The sequence below is a fragment of the Passer domesticus genome, chromosome 13 (assembly GCF_036417665.1).
Source record: "Passer domesticus isolate bPasDom1 chromosome 13, bPasDom1.hap1, whole genome shotgun sequence".
In the NCBI taxonomy this organism is placed as follows: Eukaryota; Metazoa; Chordata; class Aves; order Passeriformes; family Passeridae; genus Passer; species Passer domesticus.
The window spans coordinates 18426732-18448735 of NC_087486.1; the positions used below are offsets into that span (position 1 = coordinate 18426732).

Here is a 22004-nt window from a genome sequence, read left to right on the forward strand (position 1 = left end):
GCTCAGCCTGGAGAAAAGGAGGCTCAGGGGGGACCTTGTGGCTCTGCACAGCTCCTGACAGGAGGGGACAGCCGGGGGGTCGGGCTGTGCTCCAGGGAACAGGGACAGGAGGAGAGGGAACGGCCTCAGGCTGGGCCAGGGCAGGCTCGGGGTGGACATCAGCAGGAATTTCCCCATGGAAAGGGGCTCAGGGATTGGGAGGAGATGCTCAGGGGGGTTTGGAGTGCCCATCCCTGGAGGTGTCCCAAGAAGGGCTGGAAGTGGCACTGAGTGCTCTGGGCTGGGGACAAGGAACGTGTTGGACAAAGACCAACACGCTTGGACTTGATGGGCCAGGAGGGATTTCAGTGATTCCATGGTTCTCTGTTTCTCCAGCACACTCAGTTGTTCTTTGAAGCTGGTGCTTAAAACTGTGACTTCAGAAGGAGGGAGAAAAATCCAAGAAAGAGTCCGAAGGCAGGTGGGCTGAGTTTTACCTGGGGTGCTCTGAACACCTGAGGCAGAGGAAGGACAGCCTACAGCAGCAGCACCCTGCCCTTAACATCCCATTGGGTGTTTTTTTACAAAGCCTTTTCTACTCTGCCTCTTGGGCCAACCCCGACAGAAGGGTCCTGGCTCCCTGGGCCTGCCCTGACCTCTCTGGCTTCTCCTGTGGCCAACCCACGTGTGTCCCTGGCTGACCAGGGAGCACCTGCCTCCTCCCACAGCTGGGCAGGAAATTTGTGAGGGACATGATTAGTATCAAGGCTTTCCAAGGATGCTTGGAATCCCCTCTTGGCAGTTGCTTAGCTGAGATTCTCTGGCCGAGTCTGAGCATGCACCTTCCATGGGAGCAGCAGGATTTGGGTGTGAGGCTCTTGGCCGGTTGCTGTCACACTTGGGCTTGTGCAGAGTTATTCCTGGGGGCTGGGGCTTCCAGGCTTGTGCTCTGCCTCACACAGTCTCTGATCCACAGCTGTGCCAGGTGGAACAGCCTGGCTTGTTCTCCATTCTCTGGATTCCCAAATTTTGGACACAGGAGGTTTCTGTGGAAGCAGGCACAAAAATGATGCACAAATCTCACGCTGTGTGTGAGCCAGGTACATAAAAGTGATACTGTTCAGCTCTTGGTGCAGGTAAAGGCATCAAGCTGAGCTCAGCACTACATTAAAAATATAAAAATAATCCCTTCAGTTGGTGCAGTCAGGGGAAGCTGCTGCCTGCAGAGAACTGCTCCTGCAGTCTCCCCACTTGGTGCAGCCAGGCACGTGCATGTATTGCTTAATAAAATCCCAAATATTTCTCAGTTGACCCTTTACTGGCAGCACCAAGCCTGGTTTCTGCTTTCCAGCTGTGCAATCCAAGAGGAAGCAGGAGCAGCGAGGCCTGGCTGCTGTGGAGGGATACCCAGAGCTCTCCTGCGCTGTCACAGCCGTGCTTGGAAGCTGCTCTTGGAGCTTGGCTGGTTCCTGACTCTTCCCCCGCACGTTTCAGTGAGAGCACAGCTGTGTCTGGCTGTGCTGGGTCCCCTCGGTGCCTGGCACCTGGAATTCTCCCAGCAGCTCCTCACCCATGGAAGGATGAGGCCCTTGGAGAGAGACGTGGTGAAACTTTTCTTCCTTTCAGCTGCCAGGATCAGGTCACAGGGTCCCTTTCACCTTCAGAAAGCAGCTCTGCTGCTGCCTGGCTTTTGTTCTGGGTGCACTTGGGTTGCTCTGTACCCAAAAGTGCCTTTTTTCACACCAAATATTGCAGAGCATCAGGTGGGTTCTCCCTGCCCTCTCCAGCAGGGCTCCCATCCAGGAGCTTCAACTGCCTCCAGCACAGGGATTGCTGCTGGAATTGGGAAGGGAGTTTGATGGGGCCATGTTTGGGCACTTCCAGCAGGTTTGGGGCTGGAAGCTGGGCAGGATCAGTGGCTTTCTGCTGGGGACTGACTATTTTCCCAGACGGGATCCAGTCTTGGTTATCTGGAACTGAGAGAAAAAGAGTCACTTTCAGGAGTTTCTTCTGTGCACGTTGGAGAGGTTCAGAGGGCTCATCCCTGTGTGCTCCTGGGTTTGGATGTGGGGCTGGATGATCCTTGTCATGGATCATCAGCTTCTTCTGGCTGCCTGAAGGTTTTTTTTCCTTGTGCCAAAGGTTTCAGCTTTTCTGAAAGCTCCAGCCGCATGTGCCTCCCCTCCTCGGGAATACCTGAAATTTGGGGTGTCTGTGTGGTGAGGCCACCCTGCTCCCTCTGCATTCCCTGCTCGCTTTCCAGCTGGCACTGTGTGCTCAGATATTCTGATAATGCTCTTCTGAAACGCTCCTTTTTGTCTGGCTGTAATTAAAGCCAGAATTTGCCCTTTCTGAGTCGTTATTTCGGGAGCTGGAGCTCGGCCTGTGCTGTTGTCACTCGTGGGCTACAAATGCCATTGTCCCAAGCAGTTGGACCCAGCCAGTGGCACTGGAGGCAGCTCTGGAATTTCACTCTGCTATTTTTAGTCAGTGGTGAAAAATTGCTCTTCCAACACTTTTGAATCGCTGTCAGTGCTTAAATAAACCAAAGGGCAGGTCCTGGCTGCTGTAAAGAGTGGGATGGGGAGGTGACCTGGAGCTGCTGCAAGCTGAGCTGGGAATGGGTGAGGTGGGGGAGCCCCAGCCCTGCCTGGCCTGGGAAGGGGCTGTGAGGGGTCAGACATTACTGCCCTGCCTTAGCCCTGCCACTGCCCTGCCACGGCCCTGCCACTGCCCTGCCACTGCCCTGCCACGGCCCTGCCACAGCTCTGCCACTGCCCTGACACTGCCCTGCCACAGACCTGACACTGCCCTGACACTGCCCTGCCACGGCCATGCCACGGCCCTGACACTGCTGTGCCACAGCTCTGCCAGTGCCCTGCCACAGCCACCTGTCTGTCCCCTCTGTGCAGGTGTCCCATGGTCACTGCTATGGTGAGTGGCTCTGGGCTCCTTGGTCATCTCACTGTGGCCCTTTGGGGTCAGTTCTGCCCCCTTCCCTCTGTGTCCCCAGGTGTCCCCACTGGTTCTGCCACAGCTGCAGCCCTGTGGCTGTGCCCTTTGTGCAGCTCTGCTCTCCCCAGAGTCACCACAGGGCCCACCCGAGACATGGCAGCTCTTGGACAGCTGGGATGGCGGCAGGAGCTGCTGAAGGGCCTCTGTAAGGCCAGGGGAATGTCCCTTGTGTGGGACTCTACCCCAGCCACCTGCGGAGCTGTGAGACCAAAGCTGGTGCTCACCCCGTTTCTCCTTTTCAGTGCCAGGGCAGGAGTTTCCTGAGAAGCTGCTTCACCTGTTTGGCCACCAGGTTCCCACATTGGCACAAACCCCTCCTCCCCAGCTAAGGGATCCTCACAGCTCAGTTTCCCTGCCTGGCTGTTCCCTGCCATGTCCCTGGAGAGGCCCAGGTGGCTGCTTTGCTTCCCTGCTTAGGCTCCAGGACTTGCTTGGAGTGGGAAACCTTCAAATCAGCTTGGCTGAGGCTCCTGGGATCTCCAGCTCCCCCGAGCTGCTCTGCTGCCAGCCTGTGGATGTGAGAGGGGCAGTGGCTCCTGGAAGGACCCTGGTGACACTGGGCCTGTCTGGGCTCTGCAGCTGCCAGGGAAGCTTGGCCAGCTCCAGGACAGCCCAGTGTGGGAGGATGCCAGGAGAAATAGTTCAGCTCATTATCCAGAAAAGATGTAGTGAGACAAAATCCAACGGTGTCACTCCCAAAGTCCTGCCCCAGGTGTGCTGTGGTGGTGCCAGGGCACACGAGAGACAGACAGAGCCTGTGTGGGAATGGAGGTGGGGACGAGCAGGGAGCAAATCCTTCCCTGGGACAATGAATGGACAGAAAACATGGGCAGAACCGATGGCTGAGTTCCAGTGGAATTAGCCCAGGGGGATGGGGGTTCCCAGGGTTTTTCTGAGCACAGGATTACTTTTGCTCCCACACAGCGAGGCTGAGGTGACCCTCAAGGAATCCCCGCCCTGTTGCACAACACCGAGCTGTCTCCAGGTCGTGGCGCCGGGACTTTCTCTTCCACTTCCCCCATCCTCATCCTCGCAGGAAAACTGGCAGAGCAAGTTCTCTGGGACGGGAACTGCCCCACCTCCCTGCTGTGCCTCCACCTCAGCAGGGGCCTCATTAGCACTAATTAGCAGCCGTGTCCCTTCGTGGCTGCTGTGCAGTTGTGTGGCATAGATCTGCCACACACGGGCACAGCCTTGTCTGAGCAGGGCACACCCAGAGGCTGCTCCTCAAATTCCTGCAGCCAGGTAGCCATGGGAATATTGTGCTTGAATCATGGAAACATTTAGGGAGGAAAAGACCTCCAAGGCTGAGTCCAAGCTGTGCCTGATCCCCTCCTTGTCCCCAGCCCAGAGCACTCAGTGCCACCTCCAGCCCTTCCTGGGACACCTCCAGGGATGGGCACTCCAAACCCCCCCAGGCAGCTCCTCCCAATCCCTGAGCACCCTTTCCATGGGGAAATTCCTGCTGGTGTCCACCCCGAGCCTGCCCTGGCCCAGCCTGAGGCCGTTCCCTCTGCTCCTGTCCCTGTTCCCTGGAGCACAGCCCGACCCCCTGGCTGTCCCCTCCTGTCAGGAGCTGTGCAGAGCCACAAGGTCCCCCCTGAGCCTCCTTTTCTCCAGGCTGAGCCCCTTCCCAGCTCCCTCAGCTCCTCCTCCTAGGACTGACTCTTTCCCAGGGAGTTTCTATCTCAGAACAAATTTATCAAAACCTGTTTTTTCATCTTATTGTGCCTTGGACATGTTGCTCAGTCCTCATGAGGTTTTAAGTTTGAGTTGGTCAGAAGCAATTTTAATTTACAGGCACAGGGGTTGATATCCCCACTCCTGCTTTCCTTGGTGTTCCACACTAAAGGCAAAACATTTGATGTTGTTGTAATGCTTTCCTTAATCAATTTCTATGTTTTTCTCCTTCTCACATCATAGGAATTGCTTTTACCACACCATTAAGAGCAGATTACAGGAACTCCAATTCCATCTGACATCTCTTGCCAGAGTGAGACCCATCCTGATGTGCAGCATCAATTGCTGTGCTGCAGGAACCCTTGGAACTGCCGTGATGACAACACTGACTTTCTGTACAAATTAATGGAAGATTTCCTCCCTCTTTTTCTCTTTTTAATGTTCTGCTCCTTTCCTTTGCCCTGGGAATCCTTCCCATACTCAGAACACCAGGCTGTGCTTTGGAAAGCACTGGGAGCCTTGCGCTGTCAGCAAATCCCTGCCCTGGGTATATTTAGACTGAGACATGCTGATTTTTTACTTTGGTGTCCCAAACCAGTCTCTGCTGCCTTGGTTGATGTCCAGAGGCAGTGGCTGATGGCAGGGACAGCAGAATGGAGCTGGATTTTGTCCCACCTTTCAGTGACACCTGTGCATGGGTGTTACACAATGGGTGCAAGTCCTTCTGAGGGGCTCTGATGGGAAGGATCCAGCTCAGCTGCCAGCAGGACCCAGGTCTGGCAGGAAAAGGAAGGATTTTCCATGGCAAAGGGGTGTCAGGGTGAGGGGCAGTGCTGCTGCAGGCACCCCTGGGTGGGGTTGGGTGGCCTTGCTTAGAGGTGCTTTGGGGCACTGGCATCTCTGGGTTCAGCTTTGTCCCCACAAATGGAAATGGGGCAGCTTCTGGGGCACACCAATTTGCTCCCCCCAGGCTGTGAGCAGCAGCAGGCTTTTGATGGGGAGGGGCATTTGCAGCTCTTGCTTTACCTTTTAAATGCTCTAAAAAGGGTTTAGACTTCACGGTAAGTATTGTTCTAAGTGACTTGGAGTGATGAAGGACATTTCTGCTGACACCACTGTCCTGTGGAGCAGGTGAGCTGTCAGTAAGAAAGGACTTTGCACCATTTCCATTTGTTCATCCTCCGTGTCTTCACCATTGGCAGAGATTTGAACAGGTAGCAGAAAAAAATGCTTAGCAGGAAGCTGCAGGTCCATTTTCACAGCAAGCCCAGTGCTGTGCTGTCACAGCACGCTGCTGCTTAGGACAGTTTTGCTTCCAACTTCCAATGCCTATGGCTGCAGCTGGTCCCTGCTGTGTGGCTCAGAGGGCAGCCTGGGTGTCCCTGGTCCCCACAGCTCCGGATGTTCCTGGAGGCTCCTGGGGCAGAGGCAGTTTGCCACCAGGATCCAGCCCCTAAGGGCTGAATAAGCTGCTCATTGCCGAGGGCTGAGGTCAGCTGCAGGGAAATGTGCAGTGGAGCAGCAAGACCAGGCCTAAGGCACAGATCAAGCCTTATTTAATAGAACTGTTTATTAAATAAACAGCACAACACGCAGAGCCATGTCCTGAGTCCGTGTATCACAGAATCGCAGGCTGGTTTGGGCTAGAAGGGGCCTTAAAACCCATCCCAGTGCCACCCGGCCATGGCAGGGACACCTTCCCCGTCCCAGGCTGCTCCAGCCCGGCCTGGGCACTGCGGGGCTCCCGGGCCAGCCGCAGCTGCTCCGGACACCGACGGGCGGGTCTCACAGGCGCTTTCCGAGCTTCCGATCCCGCAGCAAACCCGGCCTCGGCCGCTCCCACACGGCTCTGCCCGCTCGGCAGCGCCGGCGGCGCGGGACAGGAGCTTCGGCGGCCCCGGCCGCTTCCGCCGCCCCACGGAGGCGCTCGCTGCTGCCCGCTGCCGTGCCCCATGGGCATGGGCATGGGCATGTCCCGTGTCCCGGTCCCCGTGTCCATGTCCCGTGTCCCGATCCCCGTGTTCCGGTCCCGTGTCCCGTGTCCCGGTCCCCGTGTTCATGTCCCGTGTCCCGATCCCCGTGTCCCGGTCCCGTGTCCCGGTCCCCGTGTTCATGTCCCGTGTCCCGATCCCCGTGTTCCGGTCCCGGTCCCCGTGTCCCGGTCCCGTCCGGGCCCCTCAGCCGCCGCTCCCCCCCCCGCCCCGGGCCCGCGCGCTCCCGGCATCCCCCGCGCGCCGCCGGCGCCCAATGGGCAGCGCGGGGCTCCCCCGGGGGCGGGGCCGGGCGCACCGGGGGCCCCGTCCCTTCCGCGAGCGCCGTGACGTCGCGGCGTGCGCAGCGCGCGTGCGCGTTGCGCGTGCGCGCGGCGGGGGCGGGCGGGCCGCGGCGGGGCCTGGCGGGCGCGGGGCGGCGGCGGGGCCGGGCCGGGCCGGGCGGGTGGAGTGGAGCGGCCGCCGCGATGGAGCCCGACTCGGTCATCGAGGACAAGACCATCGAGCTCATGGTGAGTCACCCCGGGCCCTGCGCGCACCCTCCCGCCCCCTCTCCCGCCCGGCTCAGGCCCCGCCGGCGCGCCCGGCCCGCGGGTCCGCCGGGTCCGCCGCTGCGGGGGCTGCGCCGGGCCCGTGCTCGGCCCCGGCCCGGCCGCGCCGTCCCCGCCGCGGGATCCGCTCGCTCCCGCCTCCGCCGCTGCCCGCCCGGGGCGCCACGAGCGCCTCCGTTTCATTGGAAATAAATAAACAAGTACAATTAACCCCCGCGGGAGGCAGGGCCGGGGGCGCGCACCGAGAGCGAAATGCCCCGGGGGAGCTCCGGCTGCAGCCCCGGCCCGGCCCCTCCGCGCCCCCGGGGCCGGCTCAGACCCCGCGGGGGCTCGGGGCCCCGGGCCGGGGCAGCTCCAGCGGGACCTGCCCGGTGTGTTGGTTACACCCCTAATTAACCCTCACGCCGCTCAATTCGCCTTAGTGGAGAGGCAGCCAGGTGGGAGCAGTAGGAAGAGGTGTTGATTTTTTTAAAAAAATATAAACAAATTAGATCTCTATAGGCAAATATCGGAGGCCCCTCGTTTTACTGCCTTTAGGCATGAATAAAATTAAGTTAGGGGCTGAGAGATAATAGTAATCGGTAAATATATTCTAATTTATTTGTTATAAGCATAATTGCTTTTTCTCTTAAGCGTAATTTGTTCTGACATACAAAATTTCATGCAGTTCTCCAGAACTGAGGGGCAAAATGCAATAATTTCCCTTTATGGTACTCTGAAGGTGAGCTGGGTTCAGTGGAGACATAAATGGATTTTTTAAGTAGAGGAGTTGTTGCTACACTACCTGATCCAGAAAACGTGAACTTTCTTTAATTTATCTGATGTTTCTGCTGACAGTTTTCTGCTATCTGCTCTCAAAAAGCAGAAATAAAATGAAAAAGGGGAACCTACAAAGCCTTTGTGTATCTTTCATTATTTTTCCTGATCACTGAGGGCAGGGGCTTCAAAGCCATTCCTAGGGAGCCTCCTCCCCTGGTGCTGTGACCTGGCACTTGCCCTGGGGGACACCAGAGCCACCAGTGCCCTCAGCAGGGACAGCAGGGCTGGGGCAGCTCTTGGGGATCCAGCTCAGGAGCAGCCTCCCAGAGATGCCTCCTGAATTCCCCAGCTGGGCAGTGTGCTCTGCTGGCTTTTTCTTCCGTGGAACAGCCACCAGCACTGCTGGGCTTTGGGTTCTGTGAGGTGCTCAAATAGCATTTGGCTCCCTCAACTTTCAAAAACCCCCACTCTTTTGTGTTTTCACAAGTGCTCTCCCATTTTAGTCTCTCTTTGCGGCCAGGCTGTATCAGGAGGAAGCAAATGGGACTTTTGCTGGTGAGTGTTGTATCCTCCACTTGCTGGAGATGGAAAATGTGCTAATCCATGCTAATAGCCATGGGGTTAGTAGGAGTTTTAGTATGTAGTAGGAGGTTTTAGAAATACACTTTTCTCTCTTTCACAAGAAATGCATAAATATAAAAATTGAGTAAGATGAACAATTAATTCTGTGGTTTCCAAGAGAAAATGGTGCTCTCTGCAATGTAGTTGGTAGTTGAATTAAATGTTAACTTGGTAGAGGCTTGCACAGGATCGCTTGTGTTTGAGTGGGGATGTTCCCCTAAAAACATTGCAAAACACTCCTAAATGCAGATGTGGAGGTTTTGTCTTCTGGTGTGGTGCAGAAGGGGGGATTCTCCAGGAGGTTTGGTTGAATCCACAGGGCAGAAGCTGTTTGGGCTGAGTTCCCTGCTGGGGATTTCTGTGTGATCTGGAAACACAGGAGTCAGTGCTGTGGGAAATACCCAAACCCTGGATCATCCCTGCCTGGCAGACTTAGGGGGATGCTGCTCTTTTTAGGAGTGTTCCACATTCCTAAAAGCAGATGTTTTATACATCTGTTTGATCAGGGACATGGGGTTTGGTGCATTGCTTCCCTCCAGTGCCAGGGATGAGTCTGTAGTAAACACAGGAGCAGATGTGTGATCTGAAAGTTCTGAGGAGCAAATAATTCTGAGGGGCTGATAAACAAGAGGTAATGTGTCAACGTGTTAATTGCGTGTAAGTTTCAGAACACGCTGCTCTAGCCCTCCACTGTGCCTTGCCTGGATTGATCATTTGCATTTATTTAAAGGAAAATCAGTCATGGAAATAATACTGTTCTATTTTTAAGGCTGAAATCTCAGAGAAATATTTCAGCGTTTCAGAGTGACAACTTTGATTTGCTGTGTGAAGTTTTAGTGGGTGTTCCCAAGCCGCTGAGTCCCTCAGGACAGCTGAAGGCTTCCTGTGCCTGTGCTGCTTCTGTGGCTCCTGTCCTTAGTCATTTCCAGGGGGATGAGCACTGGGTTATGCCATTCCACGTGCAGTGGTGCCCACCTGCATGGGTGGGACACCCCCGAGGTTAACTGGGATTGACTGGGATGCCCAGGCTGAGGCTCACGGTGTCTGGCAGGGTCGGGGCTGGTTCAGTCGTGGGCTCAGGGAAGTGCTGGGTGTGAGCAGGCGACTGGGGAGTGAGGAGGTAACCAGAGCAGATGGAGGGCTGCTCACTGAAAGGGCTCTTTCTGCCCCTGGTTTTGGTTTTCTCAGTGAAATTAGATAACTGACCTTTTTCCTCTTTTAAAGAATCAACAACAATGCTATGTGAAATAAGTTTTGTTACCTGCAGATCCAAGTTGTGTATAAAATCCATGTTCAGTTGCATCAACCCTGTGATTTGCATTTGCCTTCAATATCTGCTAAAAGCCTTGTGTTCTTCATTTTCCCAGGAAGCTTCCCATAATTGTTATTTAGTGTTACCAGCAGCTTTCACAGTGTGGGGGTGTTAGCTGCTTAGGTTGTACTGAGGTGGTTGTAACCGAATATGTCAGTGTGGTGAGTAGTTCGAAGGGCTTTTTATACATTTGTGGGGTGAGCTGTGTGCACTCTGAGATGTGGACGGCATGAAAAAAATAAATCTGTTGCTCCCAGGCTCCTGTACCCACCAGCCACCTACAGGACATGGCTCCTAAGCAGGAATCCAACTGTGTGCAAATTCTCCCACTCACTGAGCTTATGCCCCCTCATGCCCCCTTGCTGCCCAAACTGCTCTCCAAACACAGGTTCCTGTGCTGGCAGGTTAAATTCAACATTTACTACTCTGTAGCAGGAGCATGAAAAGGTTTGGGAAAGGCCATGCCTGGCAATAAAATGGGCAAGCACTTGTTCACACTGCTATCATTTGTATCTTGAAGTTATATATATGGAAATAATCTTCCTACCACACGACCTTCAGCGTCTAGAATGCTTCTCTCTGGCTCTCCTAAAAGCGTCCAGTGTTTAAGTACCTCAGTAAATAATAAATGAAGAATTATAATTTAATATCTTGCCAAAAATGTTTCTGTTTCTTCTGGCAGGACTTTGATGTGAGGTGGAGGTGTTCAGTTCAGAGGTACCAGTCTGAGAAGGAAGTGTTTCACACAGGCGTGCTGAGCAGCAGCAGCTCCTGCTGTAAATCACTCCAGGGGTACCTGAACTTCCTTGGGTTACTGCAACTGGAGATGGTTGTGCCCTCAAACTATTTAAAGCTTAAAGAGCAAAATAAATCCCAACATTCTGTTTGGAAACTAAAATACAGCTGCTGTATATATATATCTCAGTAGGTCTATAGTGCTCTGGCTTTTTTCTTCCCTGTCTCAGTCATTGCAAGCCAAGCAGGCAGTTGGATTTGTGGGATTTTTTTTTCACATACTCTTGGAGGAATCCTTCAAAGAGTTGACTTTTCTAGTGACACAGATAAAAGCAATGATCATCTTTGCATCTGAAACAAAGGAGGTACTGTTCTAGCTGAAATGTGACTGGTTCTTAATTGAAGCATGGAGTAGATGAAGTGTTAGTAAGGCATTTGTAAACCTGTGTGTAACCTTGATGTGCTTTCTTCAGTAGGATAACGATCTGTTTGTTTTGCTGATAAATTTTTTAAACCTTCACTAGTTAAATGAGCAGAGTTGAGAGCTGCATGTTGGACAATAAAGCATGCAGGGTTTTATATATTGGTAAAAAAGCAATGGCTGGAGCAAACAGCTAAAGAGGTGGTGGTGGGATGGATTTGAGGAAGGCACAGCCTTGGGATGAGCCTTGGGGCAGGGGATGTGAGGTCTGTGCTGCTGCCAGGCTCTCAGAATGACAGCCCCATTTCGGAGAGTGCCTTGCAGAGGAAGGATGCAAATCTGAAGAGAAGAGATTGCTGTGACTTTGGCAGTGGTGCAGAAAATGGGAAGGAAGAGCTTAAGAACATGAGTTAGAGCAAGGCAACTGCACTCAGAGCCAGTGGAGTGGTGAAAGGAGGGAAGTGGACAGAGGAGTGTGGAAAGCTTTATCTTTTGGGAAGGGTTAGCTGAAGCAATGGCCTGACTGGGGAAATGAGATGGCAGAGAGAAGGAGGCTATAAAGATGCAGAAGTGTGTAAAGTTATCTGAGGATTCTGATGATGGTGGCAGTAGCCATCGGATTATTCAGGTGAAGGAAAGCTGCAAATGTGCCAGTTGTGGGGGAACTTCTGAAACTAAATTGCTTTTGGTTCTCAGTGAAAGGAAGTTACCAGTTTTTGGGGAGACTAAGCCCTGGTGTTTAACCAGAGGCTTTTTAAATCTCATTGCAGACTCAGAGATTTCTCACCTCACAGTGCAGTTACATTTTCTAACACAACAAAGTTCTCCAAGCTCTGCCTGATGCTGAGCTAGTGAGGTGCAGTAGAGGAAGTTCCCTGCAGTCTGGAGCACGTGCAGGGCTCCTCTGGGTGAGCATGACCGGCAGCTTCCAGCTCCACGGGCTGCCCCAGAGCTCTGCCTGGGGGCCGCGAGCTCCCAGAGTAAATCCCTGTCCAGGTGTCCGTGTGGAATGAGATCCTGTCTCTGCAGGCAGCTGCTGGGGGTGCAGCTGCCCTCTCTGAAGTGCTCTGGGGTTGCTGCTTTGAAAAGCCCATCTGCCTTTGCTGCGTGTCAGACAGTGCCGGCTGCATCCCTCAGGATACAGAGCTTTGAGCACTGCTAAGATTTGGGTCACTGAGGAGTGTTGTGAGCAGCGTCGCACAAAACAGCCTGCCTTGTTACAAGCTGTACCCTCAGAGAGACCTGGGAATGTTCTTTGAAAGATGGATGTACCTTTTCATTTCATGTTTTCTAAAACACCTCTGCTGCTTGTTAAATCAGCTTGCCGTGTGTCTCTGGGTGTGCTGGGTTTATTGCCTTGCAGTTTAGAGGTCGCTGCTGCTTTGGCATTTCCAGCTGCCCAGCCCTGGGCAGCTCAGAGTGCTTGTGCAGCAGCGTGCTCAGGGAGATTGCTGATGGCTTTCAGATGAAATGGATGTTGCAGCAAATGTGCCAATGCGAGAGGAATGATGTGTGGGAGAGAACAAGAGACTGTGCTTATGAGGGCTGCTCTGTGACAAGGAATTTTTTTTTGTTGCAGGGCAGAAAATGAATTGAAGGGAAATGAGGATATTGACTGAGTTGTTTAAGTTAATGCTGATGGATAACAATTCTTTCCTTCTAGCTTTTTCCTTGGGCGATGTCTTCTTTATATGGATGCCACTGTTTATGTCGTTACATAATCTGATTTTATGGTTTGATTTTTATGGCATCATTATTCACAGAAAATCCACTTTTTCTGGAAATTCCCTTCCTTCCCCAGTTTATTGATGTATTTATGAGCTCAGTGGTGTGACATCTGATAGCCTACTCCATTTTACTGTACCACTTCCACACATTTCCCAATATGAGCAATGCATGACTGAGAGCAGATAATGCAAAAATAACGCAATGCCATGGGTGTTTTAACAACAAAAAGCATTGACTCTTTGTGAAAACTTAATTTGCTTCTCATGCAGGCTAAATTAACAATGAGAACATTTGAAGGCATGTTTTTTCTTTGGTGCTTTGTTAATCCACATTCCCGCAGGACTTGCATCCTTGTATTTCCACCCCAGGAAATTAACAGTTTTGTGTGGGATCAAAGAGTAGTTCAGCTTCCTGGGCCCATTTGTAGGATGAATACAGATGGAAATTTGTAAGATGTAGGTAGGGACCTACTTGCTGGGAACAGGGAGTGATGTGTTTCTGGGTAAAATGACAAAAAAAGCTTTTTGGGTCAACTTCAAGCTGTTGGCAACACTACAGAATTTTGGTTTATTCATTGACTTAGAGGAGAATCACTATATACGTGTATACATATATATGTATATATTCAGCGTTACAAGTTTGCTCTGAGTTTCATTCTGTTGAGTTCTTGAATGTGGAGTTTTGGTACAAAAGTTATGCCGATGTGCACTGTTTGCCTTTTTGAGGGGTGTGAGCTTGTGTATTTCAGCATGGTTTGCATGATGGGGCTGTTTTCAAGTCTCCCAACCTTTGTAGTGAAGCCAGTTTTTGATTTTCAGACAAAAATGCCTAAATCTCTTTGAAAATCTGTACTCAGAATTTGCAAAACTTAGTAAGTTCCAGCTTGAACTTGATAGAGAATCTTGTTGGCAATTCTCTTAGGGCAGGGGAGGACTAGCCAGGGAAACTTGTTATTCAGGCTGTCTCCAGCACGCCAGGACTTCTGGAGACAAAAATCAGACCTGTGCTGTTACACTTGCAAATAATGTTAAGGTTTGGCTTCCTGGAGAAGTGCTTCTCCTTCCAGCACCCTGCTGGCTCTGCAGTGACTTGGCAAATCGGTACATTTGTATAATTTGATAGCTAGCTTCTTGCTGAGCTATATTGTACTCTGAAAATTCTGAGTCATATGCCTTGACATCCTAGCACTTTCCTTGGCAGCCTTAAAAATCATGCATTGGACATGGTACTGGGCCTACAGCACTGCTTTGTCCTTGAAAGGCTGCCCTGGGGTTGACTGCCTTTGCCAGTGGCTGGAAAGCAGGAAATCACCCCACCATGAAGGTGCTCCTTTCTTTAAGGAGCTGTGGACAGGCAGGACAGTCCTGTCCTCATGGAGATGGTTTCTTGGCACAGCTGGAGACAGTGGCAGTTTTTCCACCCTTCTGTGAGTTGCTGGAGCTTGAGATGTAGGGCACAGCAGTGGAGAGGCTGAGGTTCAGGACTCTGGAGGGGCTGCAGAGCAGAGAGGGTGGGAGGTGGTGGTGATGTGTTCCTCTGGGGATGTTGCAGCATTTTGTTCTCCCTGCTGGTAGGGGAAGCTCCATAGGCCATGGCCCAAAGGTTTTGAAGCTCTTGGTGGAAGTTGCAAGGTTTCATCTCTGTAGGCTGAGCTTTCTGTTGCACGTGGAGTGTGAGTTTTCTGCAGACCCTGTCTTCTCTGAGGTGTCACTTTCTAGCTGCTTTAAAGTAGTCACACTCGCTGTGCTGCTGGCAGGGCTGGCTGGAGGCCTTTTATCTCCCTGCTTAGCAAAAGGTGACTGTTTCTTGTCTCAGGAGTAGTGTACAGTGTCTTACTCTCTTCTGGTTCTAGATTGTTTTCCAGAGACACAGCAGTACTGCAAATGTACTGAATACAGTGCTGTTGTTCCCATCAGGAGTGTCTTGACAACTCCATCTTTGTGCAGCAGACGTGTAAGGCAAATGAGGTCATTTGGAGCCTGGAAACAGAGAAATAATCATTGCAGCAAAGTGCTTTAGAGGATGTTTATGGCAGACCAGAACTGCATTGAGCTGTTGTGCAAACCTCTGTTCCTGGAGCAGTCCTGAGAGGTGTGAGCTGGTGGTTGAAGCTTCTGGACTTGCTTTGTTATTTGCGTTGTAGCTTCTTATCTTCCTTAATCTTAGCAAAGTGAGCTGTACCCCAAAACGCTTGTTTGGGTGACCCAGCGTAAGGCAAGGAGCTCTTTCTTGTCTGTGAATGCGTTTCTCTGTCTTAGATCCACCAATCCGACGACCCCACTAACGTAGTTGGTCCTGGGCTGGGCAGGCGCCTGGGCTGCCTTGTCTCTAACAGCATTAGCAGTAATTGGGATTTCGTTCAAGACAGAAGTAGATACACCAAGCTGAAGATGATTGGCTGCTCTCTTTTAACAGACAAGTCTGAGAAGGAAAACCCATTCGAATCCCCTTTCATTCTGGATTGGTGGATCTGAAGCCCAGAAACAAAGTTTCAGGTAAGAAGTCACCCTGTACTATATCTTGCTGCTTCTGCTTAGATGAGTTTGTCTGCAAACAAACTGCTTTAACTGCTTCATGTTCCCCAAGTGTTAGGGCACAGGGAATCAGCTGCTGAGCTGAATCAGACAGGGCATGGCCAGGAGATATAGGAGCAGTGCTGGAGGGAATATGTGGAGCACAGGCCTGAGAGCACGAGGTAAACTTCTGTGTGTGCAGGAACGGACACAGAGCCATTGGCTGCCGCATCCTGCTTCTGGAAGGATGCTAGGATCACTGGAAGGATCACTGACAAGGAAGCAGCCTTGTCAGTGACTGTCTTAGGCTTCTCGTGGAGTTCAGGGAGGTCCCAGCTCTGAGTTCAGTCTCTATCCTCTGATGGGTCCATCAGAACTGGAGAGAACTTCTCTGGTTATTCCTAGGACAATTTCCTGTAGCTTTTCCTGCTGAAATGTCATTTGAAATTTTGTTCTGGGCAGTGCTTTGAGTCAGCTCACCCTTCCTGAGCTGTCAGTGTGAAGGTTTGGCCTCAGCTGTTTTGGGACAGGTGTAGGGCAGGGGTGGCAGGAGGAGCCTCACAGTAACAGTGGGTTTATTTCAGAGTAGAGAGAGCCATTGTACTTGGAGTCACATTCCTCTGAGATTTGGGATGCCTGCAAAAGGCTACAACAGGTTATCTTGGAGATGGGTTTGGAAGGTGTTTGTGTGCCTCAGGAAGGCAAGCTAGGTCCCTGGCTGGCAGGAAAATAAAATAATGTGCGTTCAATATCATATCTGGTGTGAATGGGAGAGCTGCATCTCCCAGTGCCCAGCTTTACTGTAAGTTGGGGCTTTGATGGACTTGGCAACTTATTTCTAAAGTCACTGTGAGACAGTGTACCTGGATACCTGTGGACAGTAACAGCAGTAATGCTCAGCCTTTGTGTGTTCTCCTTTGTAGGCAGTTACTGCAGTGAATGGTGAGGCCTCTGTATTTAACCTCCTGTAGCAGAAACTCTGTGGTGCTGTTGATCTCATGCATGGTTTTAATTCTGCGTTTGTTTTGCTGGTGTGGTATTTTGTGCCAAAGTTATATTTGAATTTAATTGATAAGTACATTTATAATGAATTACTTGTGGAAAGGGTGCTGTTGTTTCCTGGTTTGATTTTTTGAGTAGTTGAATTTTATTTGGTTAGGGTGGAGAAGTCTGTTTTAGTGTGACTCTTTTAAATAAACCTTAGAGGGAGAATCTAAGGGAAATACTTATTAACCTTAGACTGACACATTTCTTGCATTCTCATCTAGTATCAAATTGAATTTGTTCCACATAGACATCAGACTCACTTTGGAGTTAAAAGTGTAAAATATTGTCTTTCTGTGGAATATTTGCTGTTCGGGGTGTGCCTTTTCCTAAAACGAGAGAACAGGGAGGCAGAAGTAAACTTGGCATCTTTAGTGATGAAAACTGAAAAGAGGAAATAATTTAAAAAACACTGAGCAGAGGAAAAAAGAGGAACCATAAATGAGTGCTCCTGCTGATTAAGATCCTCAATGTTATTTAATATTGCTTAACTTCTGGAGACATCAACCAGCCCTACAAGGGCAGCAGTAGAGCTGAGCAGGTTGGAGGCTCTGCTCTTGCCTGTGTTTTGAATGTTACATTTGAGAAAGTGCCATATGAGGCAGCTCTCAGAGCTGTGGCAGTATTCCTGTGCAGCCTGGGGTGTGCAGCCCTGCCTGGGCATCCTGGGTTTGTTCCTGGCAGCCCAGCCTCCACAGGCATTGGAACTTGTTGAGTGCTTCTACCCTGCCTTGCCTGTCGTAGGATTTTTTGTTAGCTCTGTTAGGCCTCAGCTTTGAAAACCTAAGGATCTGAGACAGCTCTGAACACGTTAGACAAGTTTCAGCCATGTTTTTCTCTGTGTTTGACACCCTGCAAGTTTCTCCTGTGTGATTGGCAGTGCTGGGTCTCTGTTGCCCACTCAGGATGTGCCCTGAGCTGCTGGCAGGAGATGTCTGTAAGTCCCTGTTCTGCTGCAGGAGAGCAGAAGAAAGTGTTTTGCTTTAGAAATGGCCATTTAAGAGTAACACGGGATATTAATGCAGAAAGGTGTATCACACAACTGTGGGAGTTGGGGTGTATGTACATGAAGGAAGCAAGAGCTAATCTAAATGCTGTGTATTTTGGAAAATTGAGATTATTTCAGTTCATGTTCAGAGTGACTTATGCAAACATCTTAAGATTTTCTCCCAGTCCTTTGTATCTTCTTGAAAACGAGCTGCTGCATCTCGTGAGTCTTATCCTGATTAATAAATTATAATGGAGTAAGATCATTATTCTATTCAAAGAAAGCATTTAATCTTCTCTCCACTGAACCCATATTCCTTTTGTAGCATTGACTGTGTGTAGCAAACACACTTTGATCTTCAGGAGCAGAGTGGGACAGCGTTATCCATCAGCCTCCTGTGAATTCAGTGTCCTATCTAGAGCATCGCTGTGGTAATAAGGAGAATTTCTCTGATCAATTCTTTTCCCTTGTCTTGCTTTAAATTTCCTGATTCCTCACTTAGTGTTTTTCCCCAAATGCAAGAGCTTACATGCAGATCTCGAATGGCTGTTGGAAGGTTATTCCATTGAGCAGTTTTTATTGTGAATGGCAATGATTTGGCTAAATTGATTTTCCTAATGGCACTGTGACTCGGCTATCGGTTACCTATTTTATTAGGATGATCTGATAGCAGAAAAAGAATAATAAAAAAATTTTCACAAGTTAAAATTAGTTTTCCACTTTGTGGGTATTTATTTTTGAGAAATTCATTTTTGCATTTGTAGCTCATAGAAGGAGAGAAATAAATGCAAGATTAAATTACATCTAAAACAATGTTCTTGACCTGGGAGTCCAGTTTGCTGAAATTGAAGCATATTGCTGGAATGCACATGTGAAATTCCCTGGAGTGTGGAAATGTGTTGCATGGATGGTGCTCCAACAGCCTTCCGAATCCTCCAGGCCCAGCGGGGTTGTGTTTGGCCGTGGGAAGGGCAGTGATGTGATGGCACCGATTCCAGCAGACTTGTGTGGAGCACGTGGGCACAGGGCATCTCCCTGGGCACAGCCCGGCTGTGGGGTGGCAGCAGGAAGAGTCCAGAGTGCCCCTGTTGGTCAGGCAGATGTGCAGGGACCGTCCCCTGCCAGCCGGGCTGTCCCTGGGGAAGCTCGCTCGTGTCACCGCTCCCTGCATGTCCCACCCAGTGTTCACACAGACGCTTGGATGTTCTGCTTTCCCACCCGTGCACACTCATTCCCAGCCCAGGGCTTCACCACTGCTCTGCTTGGCACTGTTTGGAGCCTGAACAGGAAAAGCACCAGGTAAGATCTGGAGGAAATCCCAGCCTGCAAACTGGGAAGGAGTTGGAGTTGGCTGCTGTTCCTGCTGAGTGTAAAATAATAATGAAGGCCTTGAAACAGTGTTACTGCTCATATTTTTTATATCTTAGTGTGGTTAATGCTGATTTTTGAGGAGATCTGAGCTTGCCATTAAGTTGGAGGTGGGAGCGTAAGGCTTTCCCAGACTGTCAGACTGCCCTCAAATCCAAGTTGGCTTTTCAGAGCACCTATTGGGCTGCATTAAACTGAGCCCCCAGCCATGGAGAGGGGTTTAATTAGCACCACTTACCCATAAAATTATCAGTATTAAGTGCTGGTGGAAATAAATACAAGTTGTGTTGGTCCAGGCCAAAGTAAACTAACCAGGAAGTCACCAGTGTTGAGTAGCATGTGAGTTTCTTATAGCTAAAATCTGAAAAAAATTGACAGTGAAGGCTGAGGTTATTTGGTTGTACCTTTTTTGCATATTTTTGCATTAAGACCAGAATTTCCCAAGCTGTAAACTCACCAATAAATTTGGAGTCCCTAAATTAACTTGTATAAATAAAATGAACACAGTGAAAAATTCTGAGGTCATAATTTTAATATTTTATAAAACTTGCAGGATAAGTTTGGGTTACGTAAATGCTGTCATTCTTGGTTATGACACTGCAATATTGCCATGCCTGGGTTGCAAAGGTGTTCTAATTCCATCTGAAATACAGGCTATAGGCATTTCTTGAGTAGTTTAATGGGCCTTAGAGGATAAATGTGTGAGGGTTTTTTTAAGGGATACAAAAGTGTGAGGATTTCTGTGTGACAGTATCAGATGCACTGAAGGAAACAATTTCTGGGCGTTACACTGCTTTAACCAGGTGTGCTGTAACCTGGGAGAAGTTCAGAGTGAAGGAAAACTTTGGATAGTTCAGGGCACAAGGAGGTGTTTTTTATACCTCCATCCTAAAAGCTCCCAGCTACAAAGTTGGTTTATTGGATGCACACTGCTGTGTGCTTTGCTATTAATTTAAGAAGTTCTTAACATTTGAGTTTTAAAGACAGTGAGGCATCTTCCCTTTTTACTGAGGATTTACAGGTTTCTCTGGGAATACAGCATTTTGTATAGGCTGCTTAAATTTGAGATTTAAGATTGAAATGTAAAGCTTGAAATGTAATTCCTGGGGCTAGACCACCAAAGCAGTTCTTTGTGCATGGAATTAGCATCAGTTATCCAATAATAAAATTAGAGTATGAATCTTTGCAAGCGCAAAGCATTGAAGTGATCAGAATGAGAGTTTCTGTGTCTCTTCCCTCCTTGCCCTGGGGCTCAAAGCCCCTCTCAACTCTGCAGACAGGACCTCCAGGTGATCCACTGCCCTCTGAATGTGAGGCAGTTAAAGCTCTGCATTGCTAATTACCTTATTCCTTAAAATCTGAGTTTCAGTTGGCTTTACCTTAACCTGTGCAGTTCTGATCTCTGTGTACTCATTCAATTCTGTGCCCATTGGCCACTGGCACTTTCCCCTTCCCAGACTTTATTAAATAGCGCTGCACCTCCTGGGCTCCTGGCAAAAGAAGGGCCAGTGCAAAGTGAAGCCTTTGGAACATTATTAAGCTTTTATTCATGACAGGGTCAAGCAATAACATGTCAGGGAAGCACACAAATATTTGCACGTTCCTGTTTTGGTGTGAAGTGGGACACAATATTTAATTTGTAGCATTGTGCAATAGCAGAGCTGCAGCTGAGTGTCCAGGGAGTTTTTGTAAAGCCTTTCATGCAGGGTTTCATAATGCTGTGAAAAGGTTTTTGTGTGGCTTAACCTTGGCATGGAAATGGCCTCAGTGTCTAATGCATTTTGAATTAAATTTTTTAAAATGTTCTCAAGTTACCCATTTTTCTCTTAAGCACTTAAAATTCAGTTTATTTAGCTAGAGTAGTTCTTAAACTCCCCCACATAATAACCTCTAAACCAGAGATTTTTAGCTTATAATTTGTGGACATCTACAGCTGTAGATTCATTAAAAACATTATACTCAGCTTTGTACACCTGATCTGAACATCTCAGGAGAGGAGTTTGCTGTGTTTTTTATCAATGACTTTTATGAAGTTATGTGAGCAAAATGACCTTTTTTTATCAGGCCTGTATGTTTAAAAATATTTTTGAGCTTTAATCAACACCTGCAGAAATACCCTGAATTTTGCTGGTTCAGTGTTGCAGAACCACCATGAAGATATTGTCCTAAATAGGAACAAAGAATGAAACAGATTGGAAAGGGAGTTTCTTGAATTATACACTCATTTTTGAAAAACAGACCTATAAAAGTGTGTATCTTCAATCAGTGGGTTTTGACAGTACATCCCATCTTTTTTGAAAATACGAAACCCTCTTCTTTTTGGTGTCTTCTTGAAGTTAAGGTAGTTTCCCTGTTGTCACTGGTTGACTGTCTTAGAAGTGTCCTGGGAACTAAATTTCCAGTGTTGGTGTGAGGACATGTCAAAGTTAAGTAGTGCAAAATAATGACAGACATAGCAGAGTAATTATTTTATAGCTAAATCCCATTTCCCTAAGCATTAAATGAACTTGTAAAAACTTTTAGTAATTGAAAACTATGGGTTTCTTTTGCTGTTAATGAAAGAATAATACAATATAACATAGATATGACTATTTTTACCCCTGTCCATAAGACATGCTCCCACTCTTGCCATTCCAAGTGCATAGCACAGGACATCCCTGTGGAATCAGCACCTTCCTGCTGGGTAAGAGAGGGAATTTCAATGTGTTTTGGTGCTGCTAGGGCCATTCTTGTGCTGGTTTTGCTGTAATTTCTCTCCTTGGCGTGGAGATGAAAATATGAGTCTTCCTTTTGTTTTATTTATAAGATATGAAACAAAGAAAAGTTTTTTACCCTTTAGGTGCTCTGGGCTCTCTCCCCCTCCTCGATCCTGGCACAAACTGCTTTCCATGAGGCTTCACCTCCAGTTATTCCACTTTCAGCTTTGAACTGTGTGGGGCTTTTCTTTCAAAGTTTTGGTGTCCATTGTGACTAAATTGGAAGCCTGTGTGGAAAATAGTGAAAGCTCAGTCTGAGCCAAATATTGCAGCTGGGTTTGTGCACTGCTTGGTGCTGAGGAATTGAATCCTTTTCCCTAACTTTATTGGGTGTATGTACTGCTCTGTCCTTAAAAGGAATTGGGAAATAATATTGGGGAGCTACAGAAGTTTTGGGGAGTCTGTCTGCATCACATTTCTTCAGCTTCAGAAAAGAAACAAAAGGGCTCTCCAGATTTTTCCTAACTTCTCATGTCAGCAGTGGGGAATTTGGTAGTTAAGCTCGGGTAGCAGAAGAGTAGTAAATGTAGCCAGGGGATGATT

The 22004-nt window shown here is 49.2% G+C and overlaps 1 protein-coding gene across 4 annotated transcripts in view; it reads left to right on the forward strand.

Annotated features, from left to right (window-relative positions):
* The first annotated feature begins 7047 nt into the window (after nucleotides 1-7047).
* The window catches only part of FBXW11 (F-box and WD repeat domain containing 11), a 57314-nt gene continuing 42357 nt past the window's right edge, over nucleotides 7048-22004 (forward strand). For 2 of the 4 annotated variants that reach the window (XM_064387396.1, XM_064387398.1), the window contains exons 1-2: nucleotides 7048-7177; nucleotides 15208-15287. Coding sequence is in view for 2 of the 4 variants with exons in the window: in XM_064387395.1 (XP_064243465.1) it covers nucleotides 7133-7177 (45 nt within the window). In the remaining 2 variants the exon portion in view is untranslated. The remainder of the gene's footprint in view (nucleotides 7178-15207; nucleotides 15288-22004) is intronic. The other 2 variants (XM_064387395.1, XM_064387397.1) reach the window with 2 other exon arrangements.